The sequence below is a fragment of the Garra rufa genome, chromosome 12 (assembly GCF_049309525.1).
Source record: "Garra rufa chromosome 12, GarRuf1.0, whole genome shotgun sequence".
Classification (NCBI taxonomy): Eukaryota; Metazoa; Chordata; class Actinopteri; order Cypriniformes; family Cyprinidae; genus Garra; species Garra rufa.
This window is the reverse complement of record NC_133372.1, coordinates 23,184,154-23,207,718: the sequence shown is the minus strand read 5'-3', so window position 1 is coordinate 23,207,718 and position 23,565 is coordinate 23,184,154. Positions and strand designations below refer to the sequence as shown.

General features: G+C 37.7%; 1 protein-coding gene across 1 annotated transcript in view; it reads right to left on the bottom strand.

Annotated features, from left to right (window-relative positions):
* Nucleotides 1-789: 789 nt before the first annotated feature.
* The window catches only part of myo7ba (myosin VIIBa), a 32,564-nt gene continuing 9,788 nt past the window's right edge, over nt 790-23,565 (bottom strand). The window contains exons 17-48 of the mRNA XM_073851175.1: nt 23,332-23,490; nt 19,800-19,889; nt 19,632-19,726; nt 19,463-19,547; nt 19,160-19,378; nt 18,868-19,077; nt 18,573-18,782; nt 18,274-18,441; nt 17,563-17,850; nt 16,849-17,006; nt 16,631-16,757; nt 16,388-16,507; nt 15,828-16,001; nt 15,510-15,737; nt 12,969-13,136; nt 12,748-12,865; nt 12,222-12,348; nt 11,929-12,083; nt 11,634-11,815; nt 11,365-11,483; nt 11,095-11,249; nt 10,731-10,884; nt 8,775-8,930; nt 7,877-7,982; nt 7,569-7,682; nt 5,478-5,565; nt 3,467-3,576; nt 3,155-3,340; nt 2,947-3,063; nt 2,779-2,862; nt 1,628-1,747; nt 790-1,234 (exon numbers count right to left, since the gene is read on the bottom strand). Coding sequence (XP_073707276.1) covers nt 1,148-1,234; nt 1,628-1,747; nt 2,779-2,862; nt 2,947-3,063; nt 3,155-3,340; nt 3,467-3,576; nt 5,478-5,565; nt 7,569-7,682; nt 7,877-7,982; nt 8,775-8,930; nt 10,731-10,884; nt 11,095-11,249; nt 11,365-11,483; nt 11,634-11,815; nt 11,929-12,083; nt 12,222-12,348; nt 12,748-12,865; nt 12,969-13,136; nt 15,510-15,737; nt 15,828-16,001; nt 16,388-16,507; nt 16,631-16,757; nt 16,849-17,006; nt 17,563-17,850; nt 18,274-18,441; nt 18,573-18,782; nt 18,868-19,077; nt 19,160-19,378; nt 19,463-19,547; nt 19,632-19,726; nt 19,800-19,889; nt 23,332-23,490 — 4,677 coding nt within the window. The 3' untranslated portion in view covers nt 790-1,147. The remainder of the gene's footprint in view (nt 1,235-1,627; nt 1,748-2,778; nt 2,863-2,946; nt 3,064-3,154; nt 3,341-3,466; nt 3,577-5,477; nt 5,566-7,568; nt 7,683-7,876; nt 7,983-8,774; nt 8,931-10,730; nt 10,885-11,094; nt 11,250-11,364; nt 11,484-11,633; nt 11,816-11,928; nt 12,084-12,221; nt 12,349-12,747; nt 12,866-12,968; nt 13,137-15,509; nt 15,738-15,827; nt 16,002-16,387; nt 16,508-16,630; nt 16,758-16,848; nt 17,007-17,562; nt 17,851-18,273; nt 18,442-18,572; nt 18,783-18,867; nt 19,078-19,159; nt 19,379-19,462; nt 19,548-19,631; nt 19,727-19,799; nt 19,890-23,331; nt 23,491-23,565) is intronic.

The window sequence follows — 23,565 nt, the reverse complement described above, 5'->3', positions numbered from 1 at the left end:
TATACCAGGTACATTAATGGAAAAGTATACATGAGACTTCATCATAAACAGCATGACCCAGGGAATGAAAGGATATAAAAATTAACAAAAATCTTTGTATCTCTGGAACACTAGGTATTGCAATTTATGACAAATTTCAAAATGACGGACAAGTGGTTTGTCCGATCCTGGACAAATTGACATCTGCAGATTCGGCATGACCCAAGGAATCCGTAGACACCAAGATGATTTTCTGACTGACTGTTAAAAAATTAAAAGCAAAAGTAGCCATTTTTTATATCTCACGATCCATAGGTGGCACTGTTCCCAACTTTGGCATGGCCCCTCATAACATGCTGTTGATAAAGTGTACCAAGTTTCATTTTGATTAATCAAAGTTTGGCTGAGATACAGGCTCTAAACCAATTTCGGGTCGACCTTGTTTAAGTTCACATCATAGCTTTTTTTATTAACCAGTAGGTCATAAAATTCAGTTGAGTCATTTCTATACAGTTCAGTCCAAAGATTATATTTTCTAAGTTTTGGAAGAAATTGGACAGTATTTAAAGGAGGAATAGTATAAAAAAAACTCTACTTTTCAAAATGGCTCAATGTTGAATTTTCAAACTAGTGGTGGCACTATAGAGTTAGTCCTAGAGACCCCAAATTTGGTCAGATCACTATTCTAGACCGTCTACAAGTGTGCCAAATTTCTTAATTTTCCTATGTTCCAGTGTCCCATTGACTCCCATTCAGGAAGAAGATTTCCTGATTTGGTTCTACAGCAAAATAATCACAATGTACAATGAGTTGCACCTCATAGACATTTATTCAACAATTTTACTCAGAAATACTTAAAATGCATCAATAATATAATATGATTCAATGACTGTAATGATTAACTTGTGTCATTAAATATTAAGTCAACTAGTGGTATATTGGCAGCATATTAAGAAAAACAACTGATCTTTAACACAACAGTTGGCATTACACATTTTGCAGTATATATATATGTATATAGCTTATCACATTGAAAAATAAATCCACACCATTATTTAGTTCGATAAATTTATGTTTTTTAACATTTCTCATTGGTTGTTTTTATTGTATTTATAAATGTGTGTCTTTAAAAGAAAAGCACAGTCAAGTCATTGCTGGTCTGTTAGTTTTAGTCATAGTAATTTCGTCTTTGTCCTCTCTTCTCAGTAAGATACATGTTGACGTAGGAAGTCAGCAGGTCGTCAATTTTATAGCCCTTATGAACACAGAATAAAATTATATTATTTTAAGATCTGAAAATTTGTATTTTAAATGGCAAAAATGTTTTTTGTGAATTCTTGTGAATTTTTTGTGCAGCCTTTATTCCAGTCTCCAGCGCCACATGATTCTAATATGCTGATTCAATATTGGAAACATTTCAATATTTTTCATTTTATGCCACTTGAATGTCTTGCTGAATAAAAGTGGTCATTTCTTTTCCTAAAACTTTTAAATGGTAGTGTATCATGGTTTCTACCAAAATACTAAGCAGCAAAAACACTGATTATAATAAGAAATGTTTCTTGAGCACCAAATCAGTATATTAGAATTATTTTTAAAGGATCATGTGACACTGAAGACCGCAAAAAGCCTCATCCGTGTCACTTACCAGGGAAGTTTCACACAGGATTTTGTTCCCTCTGACAAGGTTTCCTATAGTCATGTGGAAGTATGTGCTTCCACTGCACCAGTTTGCAATCTTGTTATATGGATGCACAGCCAGAGTGTCCTTAAACAGAAGTTTAATACAATTAGTTCAACAAAATTAAAAGTAGAAACAGAGTTATGATACTTTATTCATATTTTAAAGGCATCATGAACTGAGAAATAAAAATTCCCTTAATCTTTTGACATATAAGAGGTGATTGCACTACAAAAACATCCTGTAAGTTTCAGAAATCAACTTTCTTGTTAGTCTAAAAAACAGCTTATTTTGAAGCCGATCTGTCAAATGTGCAGGTTGTGGAATGTATCACTGATAGGCAACTATTACAGAAGGTTTATACGCTCACTGATGCTTCAGAAGGAAAAATTATGCATTAAGAATCAGGGGTGTACACTTTTGAACAGAATGAGGATATGTACATTTTTCATATTTTGTCTAAACATCATATTTCTTTCATTTAGTAGTGCCCTTCAGAAGATACTTACATGTTCCCCAGAAGACAAAATAAATAAAATTTACCCTGATCTTCAAATTCCAAAAGTTTTCACCCCCTCTTAATGCATTATTCTTCCTTCTGAAGCATAAGTGAGCGTTTAAACTCTCAGTGTGAAAAGATGGATCTCAAAATCATACAGTCATTGATGGTAAGGGTTCAAATACACAAAAATGCTGAAAAACCAAAGAATTTTTGGGACCTAAAGGACTTTTCTGAAGAACAGCGGGCAGTTTAACTATTCAGGACAAACAAGGGACTCATGAACTATCACTATCACAAAAAAAAAAAAAAAAAAAAAAACAGCTGTGGATCATATGGGAAAAAACACAGTATTAAGAATCAAATGTATGTATACTTTTGAACAGGGTCATTTTTATCAATTCAACTATTATTTTCTCTTGTGGACTATATGTAAACATCTTTAATGTGAAATATCTTATTCAGGTCAGTACTAAATAAAAAATAACATGCATTTTGTATGTTCCCTCATATTTTGATTCTGCAAGGTGTATGTAAACTTTGACATCAACTGTATATGCTAAGCAGTTAAAATGAGAGAAAAAAAAACTTGTTTATAAGAGTTGTCAACTGATGATACCTTTGTTTTGGGGTGAATGAAAGTGACCCCCTGTTTACTGATGGCAATCCTTACGATGTCAGGGAAATTGGGCTCTGATGTTTGCTGTAATATCAAGAATCATCTTATACACCATTTTTAAGAAACATTAACAAATTTATTATTGTGCTGCAGACTCAAACTGCTTACTTTGACATCAAAAAAGGCACAGCCAAATGTGGGCCATTTGTAGACAATCTTTAAAAAGCCAATCACTGCCTGCTCCACAGTCATGCCTGTTTGCTTGTTGTACTCAGCAAAAATGTGCTGTTGAAAAATGATTATAAGAAACACTTCAGAAGAATAATATCACTTATACAGTTCACAATCCACAAAATTGCATTGTACTGGAACTGACCTTTTTCCATTCATTATCAGACATGGCTTTAAGCTGGTCATTAGGCACCAGGTCTTTTAGCATTCTAGGAATCATGGGAAACTGAGTTTTATCATTGTCCACTTTCACCCTGAAGAGTAGAGCGCCGAGCGTCACCATGTCTTGTTTGTTACAAAGATGATAACCTCTCAAGTACTTGGGCAACTCCTATATAGTATCAGAAAATGGAAAAATACCATATACCTTATAATGTGAAGTTCTTTGATGCGTACAGGGAAACTATATGGAACATATTCCAAATATTTTTGAGAACATGCCACAGATTACTAGTACCTGTGGGAAATGGAAGATGAGATCCGCCTCCACATCTCTACCAGGGATAATGTTGAACCATAGTTTTCTCATAAAGAAAACCGTGTAAGATACACTCACTGGTCCGCCCGCTGTTTAAAAGAGTACAACAATAAATAGTAACTTTTCCTTTTAGGGTATGTTTACACAACAACAATATATTTTAAACAGAAAAGTTTTTCTTTGCATTTTGAAAATTTTCTGGTACAGACAGCATTGTTGTCAAAACGTTCTCTGATTTACATGGAGCCACATAAATGACTAAAAACGCTGTAACGCTGCATGCCAGGCCAGTAGGTGGTAGTGTCACTAGAAACTCTATACTTCTATATACGCTATAGGGAAATAACAAGAATAACAATGTGCAGGAAACAGTAAAACACACTAAAAACTAGTGTATTCATAATTAAGATAATACATTAAAATAATATGGTAAGACACACCTCAAATTTGCAATATCAAGCAGCAAAACAAGCTGTTTTGTACAGGTAAAAATAGCTGGAATAGGCTAGGTGAAAAAGGTGGATAGAATGCCCTGCTGAAAAAAAAACAGCATTTGCTGGTTAGGTATGTTTTGGTGCTGGGATGCTGGTTTAAGCTGGTTTATGCTGGTCCTTTGCTGGTTTATGCTGGTTTTTAGCTGGTTAATGCTGGTCCTTTGATGGTTTATGCTGGTCCTTTGCTGGTTTATGCTGGTTTTTAGCTGGTTAATGCTGGTCCTTTGCTGGTTTATGCTGGTCATGTTGCTGCAGTCTGTCAAGGACCAGCATAAACAAGCAAAGGGCCAGCATAAACCAGCAAAGGGCCAGCATAAACCAGCAAAGGACCAGCATTAACCAGCTAAGGACCAGCATTAACCAGCAAAGGGCCAGCATAAACCAGCAAAGGACCAGCATTAACCAGCTAAGGACCAGCATTAACCAGCAAAGGACCAGCATTAATCAGCAAAGGGCCAGCATTAACCAGCTAAGGACCAGCATTAACCAGCAAAGGGCCAGCATAAACCAGCAAAGGACCAGCATTAACCAGCAAAGGGCCAGCATAAACCAGCAAAGGACCAGCATTAACCAGCTAAGGATCAGCATTTACCAGCAAAGGACCAGCATTAACCAGCTAAGGACCAGCATTAACCAGCTAAGGACCAGCTAAGGACCAGCATTAACCAGCTAAGGACCAGCAAAGGACCAGCATTAACCAGCAAAGGACCAGCATTAACCAGCAAAGGATCAGCATTAACCAGCAAAGGACCAGCATTAACCAGCAAAGGGCCAGCATAAACCAGCAAAGGACCAGCATTAACCAGCAAAGGACCAGCATTAACCAGCTAAGGACCAGCATTAACCAGCAAAGGACCAGCATTAACCAGCAAAGGACCAGCATTAACCAGCAAAGGATCAGCATTAACCAGCAAAGGACCAGCATTAACCAGCTAAGGACCAGCATTAACCAGCAAAGGACCAGCATAAACCAGCAAAGGAACAGCATTAACCAGCAAAGGATCAGCATTAATCAGCAAAGGACCAGCATTAACCAGCAAAGGACCAGTATTAACCAGCAAAGGACCAGCATTAACCAGCTAAGGACCAAAGGACCAGCATTAACCAGCTAAGGACCAAAGGACCAGCATTAACCAGCTAAGGACCAAAGGACCAGCATTAACCAGCAAAGGATCAGCATTAACCAGCTAAGGACCAAAGGACCAGCATTAACCAGCAAAGGACCAGCATAAACCAGCTTAAACCATAAACCAGCTTAAACCAGCATCCCAGCACCAAAACATACCTAACCAGCATATGCTGTTTTTTTCAGCAGGGTGAACGTGCATGATGATACCGTTTTCACAAATTTTGTAGTTTACACAGTGACGATAATGATATAAGTAACAAAATCTTGCATTATGAAGCCCGTTTTTAAAAGTGCCACTGTTCCCAATCAGTGATCTAGAGATTAGAAACACTTAATAATGGTTTCACCAAAACTGAAACAGACTTACCCTGATTCACTCTCTTTGCTCTCCTGGACCAGTCAGTAATATGTCTCAGGTTGTCAAAGAAGTAGTCAGTTTCATTCATACTTAGAACCTGAGGGAAAAAAAACGCTAGATTAACATACAGACAAAAGCTATGTAAAAACACCACTATAAATTAGTGAAAGGACATAACATGGGATCATTGGCAGAGCTGTAACCACTGTAGACACTGAGGTAATATCTCTCCCAATAATCAGACTAAGATTTTTATAAATATATGATTTTTAAACAGTCAGTTCTTAAACTGCGCTAAATATGGGTTTACTATAGCTCACCCAAAAATGAAAATTCTGTCATTAATTACTCACTCTCATGTCGTTCCAAACCCATAAGACCATCATTCATCTTCAGAACACAATTTAAGATATTTTTTAAAATCCGAGGGCTTCCTGACCCTGCATAGACAGCAAGGCAACTTGAATGTTCAAGGCCCAGAAAAGGTAGTAAGGACATTGTTAAAATAGTCCATGTAACATCAGTGGTTCAACCTAACAAATATACTTTTTGCACACATAGAAAACAAAAACAATAGCTTTATTCAACAATTTCTTTGCTTCCGTGTCACAGTTCACAAGAGTACTACAACACATGTGTGTGGTGCTGCTGATGCAGGACGTGGAACATCCATCTCTCTTAGTTCATTGTCTGTATATTCTGATTTAAATAAGTAAGAAAAACAAAGACAGTTCACTCCTATACTTATAAATGGGAGAAACTGCAATGCACAACATGGTGGAATAGTAACACCTTCTAAATGAAAGAGCCAATCACTGATTGGTAAAGTCATTACGTCACTGCAGAGGCTGTTAGAAGCTCTGGTCCTACAGTGACCCAAAGCTAGACCAGCCAATGTGCATGCGCAGTCATGGTCTTCCCTAAAAAATATGCTTTTTAAACGCTATTTGAGCATAACACCAAATCCTAACTACACGTAATGCTGCAACACTCAGGCATTTTTCCAATGTTAATCTGAGTTTTTTTCACACAAAATTTCTATTTTAGAAACAGTTTCTATTTCTGCAGCGTTGCTGCTCTAACAACAACATACAGTACATGACAATTATAATCTCAGGTACTGATTATGTGCTTTATATAATGCTAAAAGTGCTAATGTGACTGTGAATATCATATTGCATGACATTTCTAGCCATACTGAAAGCAATAATAGATCATTAATCTTAGATCTTAAAAATAAATACATTTCAACGGTGAATTCACTGTGAATCAATGTTTTCCATGACAAAGATGGAATCAGTCACTCAGTATATAGTTTTAATAATGTTTAAAAGGTTTCATATTTGTGAAATAGATTATAAACTTGTCCATTTTGTTGGGAGTGCAGTGCGCTTCTCGCTTCTGAATACTGTGGACAGCCAAATTGCTTGTCGCTGGAATCTTGTCGTTTTGTGTGTAGTTGGGACAACATTCATGCGGCAGTTCATTTTCAGATTTTGTTACTGATTTGAAATATTTAACTGTGAGTTCAGCAAGCAGTTTTTGAGACTTTAGGATTCCCCCATTAATTATATAGGACTTGGTCTTGTAAATATGGCCGCCGAGTGAACAGGCTTTCCTTAAAAGGGACTTTGGTAAGGCTGGGCAATAAATTGGGAAATAAAAAGTCATCCTCTCTGTCAAAATCTTCAGACATTTTTAGGAAGATGTTTAATGTACAGTGGGAATCTTCTTCTGCTAGTAAACAAGGTGCAGCGCATCCAGGTTATACATTGGAATGCAGGCTCCTGCGTAAGCAGCACCACACGTTTGCATTGTGGTACTATCGTGAAACTGAAACGGAAGAGAAAAATTTAAAGATTTAAAATTTTTGTTTTCTTTGCGCACCAAAAATTATGTCCTTACCACCTTTCAGGGCCTTGAATGGGTTGGTTGCATTGCTGTCTATGCAGGGACAGAAAGCTCTCAGATTTCATCAAAAATATGATAATTTGTGTTCTAAAGATCTAAGGTCTTTACTGACCTTAAAGTAATTACTTACAGAATGTTCATTTTTTAACTACCTCTTTAATTCTAAATCATGGTAGCGTGGATACAAACCTTATCAGGAGTTTTCACAAAGAGGCTGAAACCCTCAGCTGTGGACAGCATGAGTTTAGTAGCAATGGTCAGGACCAGGTCTTTTACCTTGGTGTTGGATCCCACCTCAAAATTCTGTCCAGAAGGGCGACAAATAGAGTTTTAGGGACACTAGATTGATATTGCATGAATGAAACGTATGACTTGCGCTGGCAGCATATTGACTGTAGATTTTGTTTATTCAACTGCTATTCATTTTTTTTTTTTTAAGCAAAAAATGAATGGCACACTAGTGCCCGACTGGAAAACAGTACTGTGTGTTGCATTACCTCTTGAGTGTCATTGGGGAATTGAATTTTGTGGAAGAACTGGGTGCTGTTTTGCTGAATTGCATTAACCTCTACCTGGTGAGGTGGAAGCTTTCTGGGCTCCATTCTAGCACAGAAACAATGACAAATGTCATCTTACACACTGTAACCACATGGCTGTTATACTATTACACCAAATCACCAATGCAGTTCTCATCATCTGTGACCCAGCTTGTGGACTTATTTCAACTACAGTGATTCCCAAATGTGGAAGTCTTTGAACAGTTGCAGTAGCAGATGAAGCTGCTGTAAATTCTGTACTATCCTATCACAGTACTGACACTTTCCTGGCATTTGATCCAGTCTGGCAAAGGTTACCATGCTAAAAGGAGAAGTGTTGCTGTGCCAATAGTGTGTAACAGTGCATCCTTTTGAAAGACTGAATTACTAGTACCTCAAAACAATCATTTTTGATTAACTGATATTAAATATTAAAGCATATGTGTTAGGTGGCTTTCATATGCCAATGTGGTAATAAGCCAACTGTTAGCATCTGCGAATAGAGTGTTTATCTCATCAGTCCAGTAATATAACACACATGCTGTTTGTGATGAGCTCCAATAGGTTATGACTCTCAGGTAAGCCAGCCAAAGTTCAAAGAGTAAAAAACAATAAAGGCTTTGTTCTCATAAGCTTTTAACAGTGACTTAAAAATGAGCTTTTAGTGATTCTATAACTGAACTCACATGATAGGACAGCTTAGGAATGTATGATTAATTCATTTAAACTTTTAAGTGTTCATTCGTTGCATGTCTTCCTACTCTTCTACCCATAAAGCAATGTGATCTCACTTGGAATGAAAAGGGTTTGGGTTGAAATAAAATATGATTAAACATATGTCTAGAAATGCTGGCCATACCTCCGAGCCCCTTGCAGTCTCTGGAGGCAGTCGGTGGCCAATGGCTCTCGTTTGCGTGTCTCAATGAAACGCTGAGCATGTTTGAACACAGTGTTACTGGGAGGGAAGAGACCACAGCACAGCCACAGCAGCTGCCAGCCCTGCTCCACGCTGTACCTGATTGAGGAAGAACATTTGTAAATGTTAACTTACTATTGTAACTTCTTAATGTCTAAAAGTGGCTTAAATGTATTAAAATAAGAATGATGAAAACTGAACTAGTTCAATGAACCTGCTGCTTGGACAATTTTAACAATGTCCGTAGTACCTTTCTTGGCCTTAAATGTGGTAGTTGTTGATGTACATTGAGGGTCAGAAAGCTTTCAGATTTCATCCAAAAAAATCTTAATTTGTGTTCCGAAGATGAACAAAGGTCTTACAAGTTTGGAACAACATGAGAGTGAGTAATTAATGACAGAATTTTCATTTTTGGGTGAACTGTCTCTTTAAATGACTGAACTTAAAAAAGAACCTTAATAAAAAACACTTATGAATAAAGAAGTTAAAGGTTGCGTAGTTGTCCCTCACCGTTATAAAGGGCAAGCTGACTTTGGTGCAACAACAATTCCAAAAGGAAAACTGTACAGAACGCTTGTGAAACTGTGTCTCTGTCACATCTTTGCACCAAGTTTACAAGTGATTATGATTTCAACAGACATGATTCTTTTTAAGCTATTGCTTACATGTATATTACAATTCAAATATTTTTAATGATTAATACTTTTATTCAACATAAATGCATTCAATTGATCAAAAGAGAAAGTAAAGATACAGTTGAGGTCAAAAGTTTACATACACCTTGCAAAATCTCCAAAATGTTAATTATTTTACCAAGATAAGAGGGATCATACAAAATGCTTGTTATTTTTTATTTAGTACTGATCTGAATAAGATATTTCACATTAAAGACGTTTACATACAGTCCACAAGAGAAAATAAAAGATGACTTTATAAAAATGACCCCATTCAAAAGTTTACATGATTCTTTTTTAATACTGTGTTCTTACCTAAATGATCCACAGCTGTTTGTTTGTTTAGTGATAGTTGTTCGTGAGTCCCTTGTTTGTCATAAACAGATAAACTGCCCTCTGTTCTTCGGAAAAATCCTTCAAGTCCCACAAATTCTTTGGTTTTTCAGCATTTTCGTGTATTTGAACCCATTCCAACAATGATTAATGATTTTGAGATCCATCTTCTCACACTGAGGACAACTGAGGGACTCATATTCAACTATTACAGAAGGTTCAAACACTCACTGATGCTTCAGAAGGAAACACAATGCATTAAGAGCAAGGGGGTGAAAACTATTTAAATTTAAAGACCAGGGTAAATATAACTTATTTTGTCTTCTGTAGCTTCTGAAAAACAGTACTAAATGAAACAGAAAGATTTAGGCAAAATAAAAAAATGTGCACATATTCATTCTGTTCCAAAGTTTACACACAAGTTTAATGCATCGTTTTTTCTTCTGAAGCATCAGTGGGCATTTGACCCTTCTGTAATAGTTGCATATAAGCCTATTAGTTTTCCTCAGTGTGAAAAGATGGATCTCAAAATCATAGTCATTGTTGGAATGGGTTTAAATACACAAAAATGCTGAAAAACCAAAGAATTTGTGGGACCTGATGGATGTTTCTGAAGAATAATGGGCAGTTGAACTGTTCAGGACAAACAAGGGGCTCATGAACAACTATCACTAAACAAAACAAAACAAAAAAAACAGCTGTGGATCATTCAGGTAACGACACAGTATTAAGGATCAAGAGTACGTAAACGTAATAGAATGATTTCTGAAAGATCATGTGGCATTGAAGACTGAAGTAACAGCTGCTTAAAATTTTGTAAAAACTTTTGTGGTAGTGTACAGGCATTCAACAGGCAACGCAATTTTGACTTTGAGCATGTAATGCTGTTTACCGGTTGTTATTGCTGGTCATTTGTTTCATGATCTGGCAGTAGATCTCATCTCTCAGCTCTTCGTTTTCTGTAGGTGGGCCAAAGATCTGGTCTGTGAGCTCCTGGGGGCTCTGAATCTGTCTAGTGGGGTAGTCACCCATGTACTTCAGAATAGGTGCACACAATGTAGTCAAGGAATCAGCACTTTCCAGGGTCGTATCCTACCTGGATAACCCTACATCAAACTACAACATCTGCCATGTTCTACAGTTTTTATGCATTACTACATTTAGATACATGTTAGGGGTCAACTGCTACTGTGGCAATAAGCAATCACATTATTGCAATAAATGATAATGGCTTAAATATGTGTAGCAAAGGATATCAGTGAAGGCCTGGCAGGCAAGTGGGCTGAAATCTGGATTGCCCACTAGTCTCTTCAGCAGGGGCTGTCTGATGGGTTCTCTGGAGTTGGCCCACAGCCTCTCAGGTGCTACATTCTTAGAGATCACCTGTCTGTTCACATCTTTGATGGGCTGCCTGTAACAAATGACAAAAACAACAGGTCATGCATGTTTGCTTCTGAAGCACTTCAGAATGTAGCATGTTTTAAATAAGAGCAATAATAATGTGGTCAAACAGTTGCTGCGAGGACCTGAAATATTCAACTGAGAAATCTTTTAGAGTATAAAGAGCCACTCTTTCGGTCAGGGTTCCTTTTAGACTGTTGTCTATAATGGTCTTTCTTTGATCTGGGGACAAGCTGATCAGGCTCTAAAAACCAGGGCAAAAAAGTCAGAACAAGTTAGGTTTTTAGCAATCTTTTTCAAACTCCATGAGATTATGACGCATATTCCAAAGCCAGACAAATATAAAGATCTATAGATCTCTCTAGAACAGCATGCAAAACATTCAAGTTCTCACCAGGACTTCATTTGTCGGTTTCGTAAGAGTTGGAAGAATCAAGATAGCATCCGCAGGGACTGCGCCAATGTCTCCTGTCCGCTCATTTTTGGCCTTCAACCAGCCGCGGGCAACTGGATACTCCTCATCTTTAATGAGGCAGATGAGCTCTGCCTTCTTAAAGCTGAGAAATGTTCGATCATCTTGAAAAACATCCAAACCATTTTTTTGTTAGACAGAAACAAGTCTAATCACAGATCATGAACAATCAAATTAAAAAAGATATATGAGTATGCAGCTTATTTCCTTCTCTGACCTTGTCTGTTAACTTCCTGTAGGGTCACAGCATATTGAGAACGTTGTATCAGGCCTGCCAGGAACATGGCTACCAGATCTGAGATGTCAGTGGCCATGATTGCATTCAGTGTGAAGTCTCCTTTCAGAGTCAGCAAACACACACACTTCCTATCTCTGGAGGAGACGATGCAGGGATAATTCAGGAAATGCATACTTTTGAGAAGGTATTTAATTAAATATGACATTTTAACATTCTGAATGACAAGACAACATGATACAAGGCAGTCAGGCATTAACTGGTGTCCAACCCACCTGATAGTGTTGACCCCAGTGAGCTCTGGGTAAGACAGCACCAGGAGTGTCTTTTCTCGTTCATCTAGGAATGTTATTCCCGTTGAATTTATGGCAAAGATGAACTTGCTCTTAGGTAGAGGAGGACCTGAATATTGAAGTGACACAAATTTAATCTCATTTATCAAATTATATAAACTTGTTTGCTCATTTAAAATAGCTGTTTTATATTTGAATATATTGTGAAATGTCATTTATTATTGTAATGTCAAAGAAATCATTCTAATATGCTGATTTGGTGCTAAGGAAACTTTTTTTTATAATTATAAACACTAAAAACAAATGTGCTGCTTTGTGGAAACCATTTTTTTCAAGATTCTTTGATGAATAGAAAGTTCAAAGAAAAATAATTAGAAATATTTTTAGTCTTTAATTTTTAGTCTTTTCTGTCACTTTTTATAGGTAAAAGTATTTAAAATACTAATTTCTTACTGACCCCAAATTTTGGACACTCAAAATAATACTCATTTTAGCATGCAAGACATACCAGATAACTTGGCAACTTCAAAAAACTTGGAGAATAACATGGACCACTTTTGACGGGCATAGTCAACCACCTCTGCTTTGACTTTATCAGGCTTGGTCCGAGAGTTTATTAATGAGCCCTAACAAAGACAGACAAATGCTTGTAAAATTCTGTACCTTTCAAACAGGTGGAAAGTGTTATTACATTTAGGTTAACATAAGCAATAACAGAAACATCTGTACCTGCGCATGTGCTGTGTTGACCATCTGAACCCACTTTTCTTCTGACTTGGCCTCCAGTAGTTTGGAGTTAATGCACTCCTTAACTACAGTCTTAGTATTCTCCATACTCATGTCTGATCCAAACTGGACATAGAAGTGCTTTGCTGCAAGCGCAACAGTATCGTCCTCCTGAAACACAAAGGTCAAGTGCCACACAATGAATGACATGATGTAGTCGCCTAATGAGTAAGCAAATGCAAAATGATAAGTAAAAAAAAAAGCGAAATACGTAACAATAAGAACATATCAATGCGGTTTCCGACAGAAATGAACACTAAAGGTGCTAAAACAGTAAGCACTTGTAATCGTTTTCATACACAGTTATGATACATATGTTTCAAATTCCGGACGTAACAAGCATTTTGGTAGCCTGGGTGCCCCGGATTGGATTTAGGATGTGGAATCCTTGGGTAATAATCCCGTGAAAAACATGACTCACGATGAAAGAGCTAAAAGATCGAAAAACAAGCTAAAGCGGCATGCTTGCGAATGCGTTTTTATGTCACATTCCCTTTTGTTTATACTATCGGGTAGGTTTATGTGTAGTGCAAATAGCATTAGAGTTATAGTGCCACTTAACAGACATTTCAAGTCAAAACTGCAGTGATACGTACAAAACCAACATCAGATAAATGTACCATATGTACGCTCATCTGTTTCAGGGAAAAAACCGAACATACTTTTAGCGCCAATCAGTGGGCATTTCACATCAATATGTCACGAAACGTACATGGTGATACTTGTGAAAAAGTTCCCACAGGTATGTTTTTTTAATGAGATCAGGTTGCTTTTATTGGACATTTTACCCATTGAATAAAGTAGCACGGCTGACTATGAATAACACAATTCTATAACAGCAATGGTAATGGGTTGAACGGGTTGCTTGAAGCTGAATCCACAATGTCCATGATAACAGCTACTATATTCATTAATACAGAAATTCACATTATTACTGAAATGCACCTTTAAAAAGTGAGGTAATAGCAAAAAAATAAGTTAAAGGTTCAGTCCTTTTGCTATCCCTCATGTCATTCTAAATCTGTTCTAGATCTTACTTATCTAACCATCATCAATTCATAGCAGTAAACAAGGTGATGTCATATTGATCACAAGTATGGAGTACCACAAGGCTCAGTACAAGGACCGCTGTCTTTCACTCTTTACATGTTAACGTTGGGATGGTGTTAGCTTTTATTATTAAGCTGAAGATACCCAGCTCTATATTTCTTCATGGCCTGATAATACTCTACAAGTCTTTTGAATGTTTTCTTAGAATTCTCTAAGTATTCTCTTCTGCTCACCAAACATGCATTTATTTGATCCAAAATACAGCAAAAAAGCATTAATATTGTGACATATTTTATTATTAAAAATAACTGCTTTCTAAGTGATGATAAAGACATTTGTAATGTTACAAAAGATTTCTATTTTAGATAAATGCTGTTCATCTGAACTTTCTATTCATCAAAGAAACCTGAAATAATTCTACTCAGCGGTTTTCAACATAATAAATGTTTTTGGAGCAGGAAATCTGAATATTAGAATGATTTCTGAAGGATCATGGAGTGACTGGAGTAATGATGCTGAAACTTAAGCTTTGAAATCACAGCAATAAGTCACATTTTAACATATATTCAAATAGTAAACATTTAATTTAAATAGTAAAAATATTTCAAAATGTTACTGTTTTTGCTGTACTAAATGCAGGCTTGGTGAGCAGAAGAGACTTCTTTTAAAAAACAAGTTTTACTGTTCAAAAACGTTTGACTGGTAGTGTATGTACCAATTTGCAAAACTAAAATGGATAGTTGATATAAAAAAATGGATGACAAGTTATTTCCTACTGCTAAATTCTGAAATAAAAAAAAAACAAAACAGGTATTATCGGACCAAAATCTTCCACATGTAATCTAGAAAACTGTCTAAACCTGGGGGGTGGGGCACCTAATTTCTGGCAATATTGTTGGCTTGACGCTATAGCAAGAGAGCTGAACTGGATGATGACATCCCTATACATCCCTATATCTGAAAAAATAGACTGTTTGTAATTGTCTTCTAGCATTTTTGACAAACTATTTTCCTGTTTGACACTATAAAGTGTCTCTAAAAAGTGTTTGACACTATAACGCTGCTTTGACACATCTGTATTGTATAAAGCTCTATATAAATAAAGGTGAATGACTGGAACACAAAAAAAAATATTTAAAGAATGTTAGTAACCAAAGGGTTTCAGGTCCATAGTCATTTTCCATTTTTACTTAACCAACACAAAACTGTTGGTTAACAGCATTCTTCAAAATATCATCTTCTGTGTTCCACAGAAGAAAGAAAGTCATAGTTCGGAATGACATGAGGGGGAGTAAATGACGACACAATTTTCATTTTTGGGTCAACTACCGTCAACTACTACTGTTTAAGTCGCTGAAACACCAATTTCCAATTTAAAGAATTTAAATATTCATTTTTAATAATAACTGATGCAAAAAATGGTCTTAAGCACACCTTCTCACACTGGTACTCTCCATATTTCAGGCCTCTGATGACCTGTCTGTAGATAATGTCTGTGCTGACGTTATCCTGGCTGTTGTCATGCCAAGGTGCAAAGATCTCTTTACGGAAGTAGAGACGCCAAGGGGCATGTTGTTCCTGCCCACCTTTCCTCTTCACTTCCTGCTCACACTGAGAGATGGCATCCATCACATGCTCACGGCCACTACCTAGGGACCACACCTAAAAAGAGGGAGTACGATACCATGTCTTAAATTCTAATAATATGGAAAATCTGACTTGAACTCTAAATTCAATGCGCAGGCTTCATACCTTGTCATATACAGCTGTGTAAAGTGAGAAGCCAAATGTGTCCTGAAGTTTGACTTTCTGTGAGAGCATTTGGCAGACCTCTTTAGATGTTGTGGCAGAATCTACAGGCATACTGATAGTCCTGCCATCCATCATGGTCACTGAGATGACAATGGGCTTCTTGGACTTGGTGGCCTGTGATCAAACAGGGAGGGCATGAATTATAGTTTCATATTTTTGGTACATTTTGCATATCTGTACTGGACCTTTAAAGCAAATTACAGCAACAATGCAATTGGAAGTTATTAGTTTCAATGGGCCATCCATCATTATGACAATATTAAGAAGTGTTTCATTTGATCTAGCAATGGAGACATTGGAGCACACATCATCTATCTCCTGTGAGATACTGTACTCTAGGGGTTTTCAAACGTTTGCCAAAAAATCCCAAATATTACGATTCCTTTGTGAGTGGCTGACTTTTACCAGCAACATTCTGATTTGTGATCAGCTTTTGAAAAGCTATGGCAGGTTGTTCAGTCTGAAAACACTATTTGTTAACAGGGCATAACTGTCTGTACCTGGAGCTCCAGCCAGCTGGGAGGCTCTCCACGCACTCCATTGGCAACAGTGCGTCTCAGTCGGTCGGCGCAATAAGGTGCGTATCCCACAGGACCAAAACGAAGAAAACTTTGCAGGTACTGTGAGGAGAAGAAGAAAATCAGATGAGACGACACACAATGTAAATACAATTTCAAATGTATTAGCCGATAAAGAAATATTAATCATGCATCAAAGAGTTGCAAAGCCTGTCCTTTGTTCACCTTGATGAAGTGCTCAGTAGGAGGAAAGATGCCCAAACAAATGGACAGGAGGATCCAGCCACGGAAGAAGCTACCACGGTTTGAGTTCTCCTGAAGCTGCTTACAGATCTGGCAGTAGATTTCATCTCTAAAATGAAAGATATTAAGAACTTAGAAGCAGAAATACCTGACCATTAAACAATAGATTACTTTTAAATAAGTTTTAAATAATTACCAACCTGAGGTCACGTCTGACAATGGCATATCCAACAATGATATGCAACTTTTCAAGAGATGTCATTGGCCGGTCCAGGGTGAGTCCATCTGGGTTCATCTCATCTTCTTCACTAATAGTTTGCACAGTGGGTTGTTTGGTAACTTCAGACCCATCATCTGCCTTTACATAACGAGAATTATAAAAATTATAAATCATTTATCTTTGTTGCATTTTTTTTGTTTGTAGATAGTTTACGCAAAATATTTAATTCTGTCATTATTTACTCACCCTCATGTCGTTCCAAACCAGTATGACCTTCGGAACACAAATCAAGATATTTTTTGATGACATCCAAGAGCTTTATGACCCTGCTTAGACAGCATTCGTACTACCATGTTTAAGGCCCGGAAAGGTAGTAAGGACATTGTTAAAATAGAAATCTAATGATAATACTTTTTGTGCGCTACGAACCTCATAGCTTCATAAAATTAAGGTTGAACGATAGATGTCACATGGACTATTTAACAATGTCCTCACTACATTTCTTGACACATTGGCCTTGAACATGGTATGTTCTGTCTATGCTGGGTCAGAAAGCTCTCAGATGTCATCATAAATATTTTAATTTGTGTTTAGAAGACGAACAAAGGTCTTACTGGTTTGAAACGACATGAGGGATAATAAATTGAGCGTCACATCATTGATCAATTTCCAACATTAACTGTATGTGTCTTACCTCTTCTGCTATAACAGACGGTTTTCTACTGGTTTTTCTGTTTGACTGAGGCTCCAGAGGAGCTGTGGAGGTCTTTCTGTTTCGGGACATTAAATCAGCGAACGTTGAAGTCTTTCTGTTTCTCTGACCCTGCTCTGGTATGGCAGATAGTTTGCGGCTTGGAACACCATCATCTTTTTGGTTCCGGGCTAATATGTCTGTAAAAGTAGATGATTTTCTGTTGCGAGAAGCCTCTTCTGGAAGTGTACTGAGTTTCCTGTTTGGAGTGTTTCTTGTATTTCTCATTCTCTGAAAATAATGAAACATCAACACTTTTAAAACCAGTCTTAAGTAGCACGGGTATATTTGTAGCAATAGCCGAAAATACACTGTATGGGTCAAAAATCATTTATCCCAAAAATCATTCAGATATTAAGTAAAAATCATGTTCCATGAAGATATTTTGTAAATTTCCTATCATAAATATATCCAAACTTAAATTTTGATTAGTAATATGCATTGCTAAGAACTTAATTTGAACAACTTTAAAAGCGATTTTCTCAATATTTAGATTTTTTGCACCCTCAGATTTTCAAATAGTTGTATCTCGACCAAATATTGTGCTATCCTGACAAACCATACATCAATAGGAACCTTATTTCCAAAAAATACCTTTATGACTGGGTTTGTGGTGCAAGGTTACAAATATGTAAGAAAAAGGAGTTTCCTCACCTGGTCCAGGCCCACCATATGGCTGAGACGTCTATCCTGTCTAGAGGCCACATCCTGCTGAAGAGAGCGTTCAGCAAAGGCTTGTCCACTTCTTGAGACCCCCTGAGCCTTTGGTTCAGGAAGATCACCCATAAATCTCAAGATCATCCACCAAACTGTTAGTGAAGCCTGTGGAGAAGAAGAGAAGGGCATTAGTAAGCTCTTATTCTTTATGTGACACATCAGAAATTGTTGTGTTCTGCTGTGAAAAGAACATCATAAATCAACCAAAAGCTGCTCAAAGTCAAAAGTGGCTTTACCACAACATCATTCTCATCCTCATGATAGAGCAGAGGCTGACGTAATCTCTGGCGAATGTATGTGGGTGTGGCAGCACCCTGGAAGTACATGGACGCAAACTTGGAGAAGGAGTACTCATCCAAATCATCATAGTCTTCCTCTGGAATCGCCATCATTGGAGCATCATCCAGATCCACCTCTTCCATCACTGCTCGCTTTCCCTCCAAGTCCTAAACACACAAACACACCGTTTCCAGTACGTTTTTTGGTTTTAATGTTATTCTTTATGCTTTTTTGATAAGTTTGATCTCTCACCTCAAAGCCCAGAGGTGCCTGGCCCTCCTGTCCGCCAACCATGCTAGGCAAGAATCCAAAGATATCATCCACCATTTCCTGGTCTGTGATGGATGCCAACTGATCAGCCGCTTCTCTTTCTCTACTCTGCCGCAGAATTTCATCAAGCTTCCTCTGTCTCTCTAGAGCAGCACGTTCTTCTGCTCGACGTTCTTGAAGTGAGAGGGAAGCCTGCAAACAACAGAGACAGCGACAGATGAATATCTGATGATCATCTAAACATGGTGATTCTGTCTCTTAGAAAACTTTTTACATCTCTCTTCATCTTTTTGACAGCTTTTCTGGCTAGAGTTCCTCTAGTGTAAGCCTGCAGGAGGATCACTGCCGCTCTCTTTCGTTTCCACTCCTTCCTCGCCAGGTGGCCACGAATCTGAGACTGAAGCAGAACAGTTGCTCGTCGCTTCTGTTTATATTCCCAGGACATCTGACGGGAGCGTACTTGAGCCTGCAGACGGGCAAAACCCAATTGGACCTGCAAAAAGACAGATGACACTCTACATACATGTACAAGCAATGACTATAATCTTTTAGAAGCTGCAAATAGAAGACAACGTACCACTCTGTAAAGTTTTCTGACTTTGTGTCCACGCCAGGTTTTCTGTATGGTCACCGCTGCTCTTCTCTTTCTCAGGAACTCTTTCCTGCGAGAAAGCAACAAGCCAACTGATAAAGCAATGTGAGAAAATTTTCTCTACAAATGCAAGAGATTATCCTCAGTCTTTTACCTGTATTTGTATCCTCTCATGACTCTTTGAATAAGAAGTGCCTTTGCATTGAGAGCCTTGTCTCGTGCCAATTCCAAAACAGTATCATGGAAATCCTGATATAAGTAAATATCACATTAGAACCTTTTTTTTAATGCTGTAATGATACTTTTAAAATCACCTCAGTACCTTCAGAAACACTTTTGTCTTGCCGATCTTCCAGTCCTCTTCAGTCAGAACGTTCTTACAGATGCTTTCACTGCATTTCTGGGCACTCTCCTTTAAGATTACAGTTTATTTTAATATTAAAAGTGCAATAAAGCAACAAAAAAAACTCTTTGTATGTTTTTAATGTTGTTTTTATACTCATTTTCTATCTAAAATTATTGAAACAAGATCAAGTTACCTGAACAGTGCTACAAGACATTTAGACTTAATTTTTAAGAACATATATTTAATATTCATTATTACAAATGACTTTTGTCTTATTTTCAGTGAACTCATCGAAAGTTCAGTCATTCATCAGTGGACCACTCCCAACAAGGGGAACTAACATGTTTTCTCGGTTGCTTAGACTGAAAGGAGTCAACTTCATTAACAACTTCAATCTTTTCTGGGGCCATAGACAACTGTTCAAACTGGATGGCCTCCACCCAAACAAACTTGGTGTGAGAGTGCTAAAGAACAATATCTATTTTTCACTCCGTCATCCTTCAGTAGATTGTCTCAGTCCAAAAAACATGAATGGCACACACACACACTTGGACAAAGTATGAGTGACAACAGGACATCTTATCAGCTTTAGAGTCGCCATGTGGTTGACACAACCCACAAGGACACTGACAATGCCACATAGCCACAACAAGCAGTGCTTATGGACACTTTCCTGGCTGAGCCCTGCCCACAGAGCTCATCACAGACAGACTGTGACGTACTATAACAGCTCCAAGACTCTGAAGGACAACTTTATGGTAAACAGCCAGGGAAGCCAGGACAACATATTTCAGCCACAGGTAACACCAGAGCCCTATTTACCAGACACATTATCCCTCTCTCCAGCATCTCCACTTCTAAGCTACTCACAGAAAATGGAGAAACTGGTATATGCTGAAACCAGATTCTCCCACTCTTTTGCTGCAAGCCCCCAGTTATCAACAAAAACGGCAGTAAACCAAAAATAACTGATAACAGCTCTCACTAATATGTGTCATGTCCCCGCTACGATAGCAGCAACATTCAGGAACGTTTACAGAACAAGCGGGAACCCATTGTGCCTGTAGCTTTCCCTATTTCTGTTTTATCATGTGATAGAAAGTCTAAGGCCTTCTCAAGTCGTACGGTTAACCCATCCAATCTGCGGCCTATTAGGCATCAAACTAAGATTGCTCTAGAGACAAAAAAGTAATGCCATCAAGTTAGCATTTTTAAACATTCGCTCACTAAAAAAAATAAATCATTTCTGATCAATGACATTATAAAATTTCTAAATGAAACATGGCTAGAAGACAGCTGCAGTGCAACAGTCCTCAATGAAACAGTGTCTGCAGAGCTGTTAGGAGAGGTGGAGGTGTAGCTGCTCTATTTAAAGTCATTGCATTTGAAAAAAAAAATTAAGTTCTTAAGGTGAATGCGTATCTTGATACTAGGGTACAAAAAACAAAAAATCAAGTCAAGAATCTTGGTGTGATTCTGGAGTCAGACCTCAGTTTCAGCAGCCAAAGGCAAAACAGTAACTAAATCAGCATACTATCATTTCAAAAACATTGCAAGAATTGGATGTTTTGTTTCCCGTCAAGACTTGTTCATGCCTTTATCACCAGCAGGGTGGACTATAGTAATGGTCTCCCCACTGGCCTTCCCAAGAAGACAATTAGACAACTGCAGCTCATACAGAAAGCTGCTGCCATGTTCTGATTAGAACCAGAAAATCAGAGCATATCACACCAGTCCTCAGGTCCTTACACTGGATTACAGTTATGTTTAGTACTTTTACTCGTTTATAAATCACTCAATGGCCTAGGACCTAAATACATCGCAGATATGCTCACTGAATATAAACCCAACAGACAACTCAGATCACTAGGTTCGAGTCAGTTAGAAATATCAAGGGTTCACACAAAACAAGTGAATCCGCTTTTAGCCATTATGCCGCCCGCAGTTGGAATCAGCTTCCAGAAGAGATCAGATGTGTCTGAGCCTTGCCTTGCGGCAAAATACATTTGCACACTTTTAATGAAGCTCTAATAGATTTTTGCTAACGTCCACTACCCACATCCCTTCATCCACAAAACATGGCAAAAAAATAAATAAAAATATTGTCAATCACATTAACAACCTAATGTCAGCAAATACCGTCCTTCGGGTGAGACGTTAAACCGAGGTCCTGACTCTCTGTGGTCATTAAAAATCCCAGGATGTCTTTCGAAAAGAGTAGAGGTGTGACCTCTAATTTGCCCATTGGACTCTGACCATCATGGCCTCCGAATCATCCCCATATTCCGATTGGCTTCATCACTCTGTCTCCTCTCCACCAGTAAGCTGGTGTGTGGTGGGCGTTCTGGCGCACTATGGCTGCCGTCGCATCATCCAGGTGGATGCTGCACACTGGTGGTGGATGAGGAGATACCCCTGACTGTAAAGCGCTTTGAGTGTCTAGAAAAGCGCTATATAAATGTAACAAATTATTATTATTATTATTATTAAATGACCTTACTACCAAAATGAGATCACAAATGTATGGAAGCTCATTTCTGCTACTGAATAAAAAATAAAAAAGGTAATTGTGACTTTTTATCTCACAATTCTGACTTTTTTCTCACAATTGTGAGTTTATTTCTTGCAATTCTGTTTTTTTTTTTTTTTTTTTTTTTAGAATTGCATGATACGAACTTGAAATTGCCAGTTATAAAGTCAAAATTGTGAGATATAAACTCAAAATTGCAAGTTATAGTTGCAATTCAGAGAAATTAAGTCAGGAACGTGTGATACAAACGCGCAATTGGGAGATATAAAGTCAGAACTGCGAGATAAACTCGCAATTCTGAGAAATTGTGAGAAAAAATTTGAAATGTGAACTCACAATTCTGAGAAAAAGTCTGTTTGTATCACGCAATCCTGACTTTATAACTTGCAATTGCAAGTTTATATCACAATTGTGGGGGGGGGGAAATCAGAATTGCAAATTTGTATCATGCAATTCTGAGAAAAATGGAAATTTTGACTTTATTTCTCACAATTGTGAGTTTATATCAAGCAATTCTAAGAAAAAAGTCAGAATTGCTCACAATTGTGAATTTATATCACGCAATTCTGAATTTATAACTCGCAATTGTGAGTTTATATCACAACTTTGAGAAAAAGTCAGAATTGCAAATTATCACGCAATTCTGAGAAAAAAATCAGAACTGAGAGATAAAAACAGGCTTCCACAGAAATGAGCTGAGCTCTGAAAAACAACAACAACAAAAAGAGTGTCCCATACTTTTTTAAGCCAACATGAGGGCATTCTTTGCTTCTTTGCTCTTTATAAGCTGGTGTTTGCTGAGATAGAGTTGGCTGACATGTCTTTTGGGGGGGTTGAGGATGGGGTTTTGGTGGCTGGTCTAATTCAGTGACTAACTATGTCAAAGTTAGGAAAACAGCTAAAATAATAGTTACACAAACAGTTGCAACACTTCATTCAAATGTCAAATGTCAAAATCAACACAGAAGCATCTCTCACAGTTTTGGGGTCACAAACACTGGAGTTGAGCAGCACACGGTAGCGCTCCAGAAACTCTTCAAAAGTGTGCCGAATGGGATAGCCGGCCTTCCTGATGCGGATAGTCTCCATCATTCCAGAGTAACGAAGCTGACGGATACACAGTTCCCTGTCAAACAGCTAAAACAAAGATGAGAAAAGTGAGTCACTGAGAGAAAATTGAGTCCATGGATGGAGAAAACGAACTGAACTTAC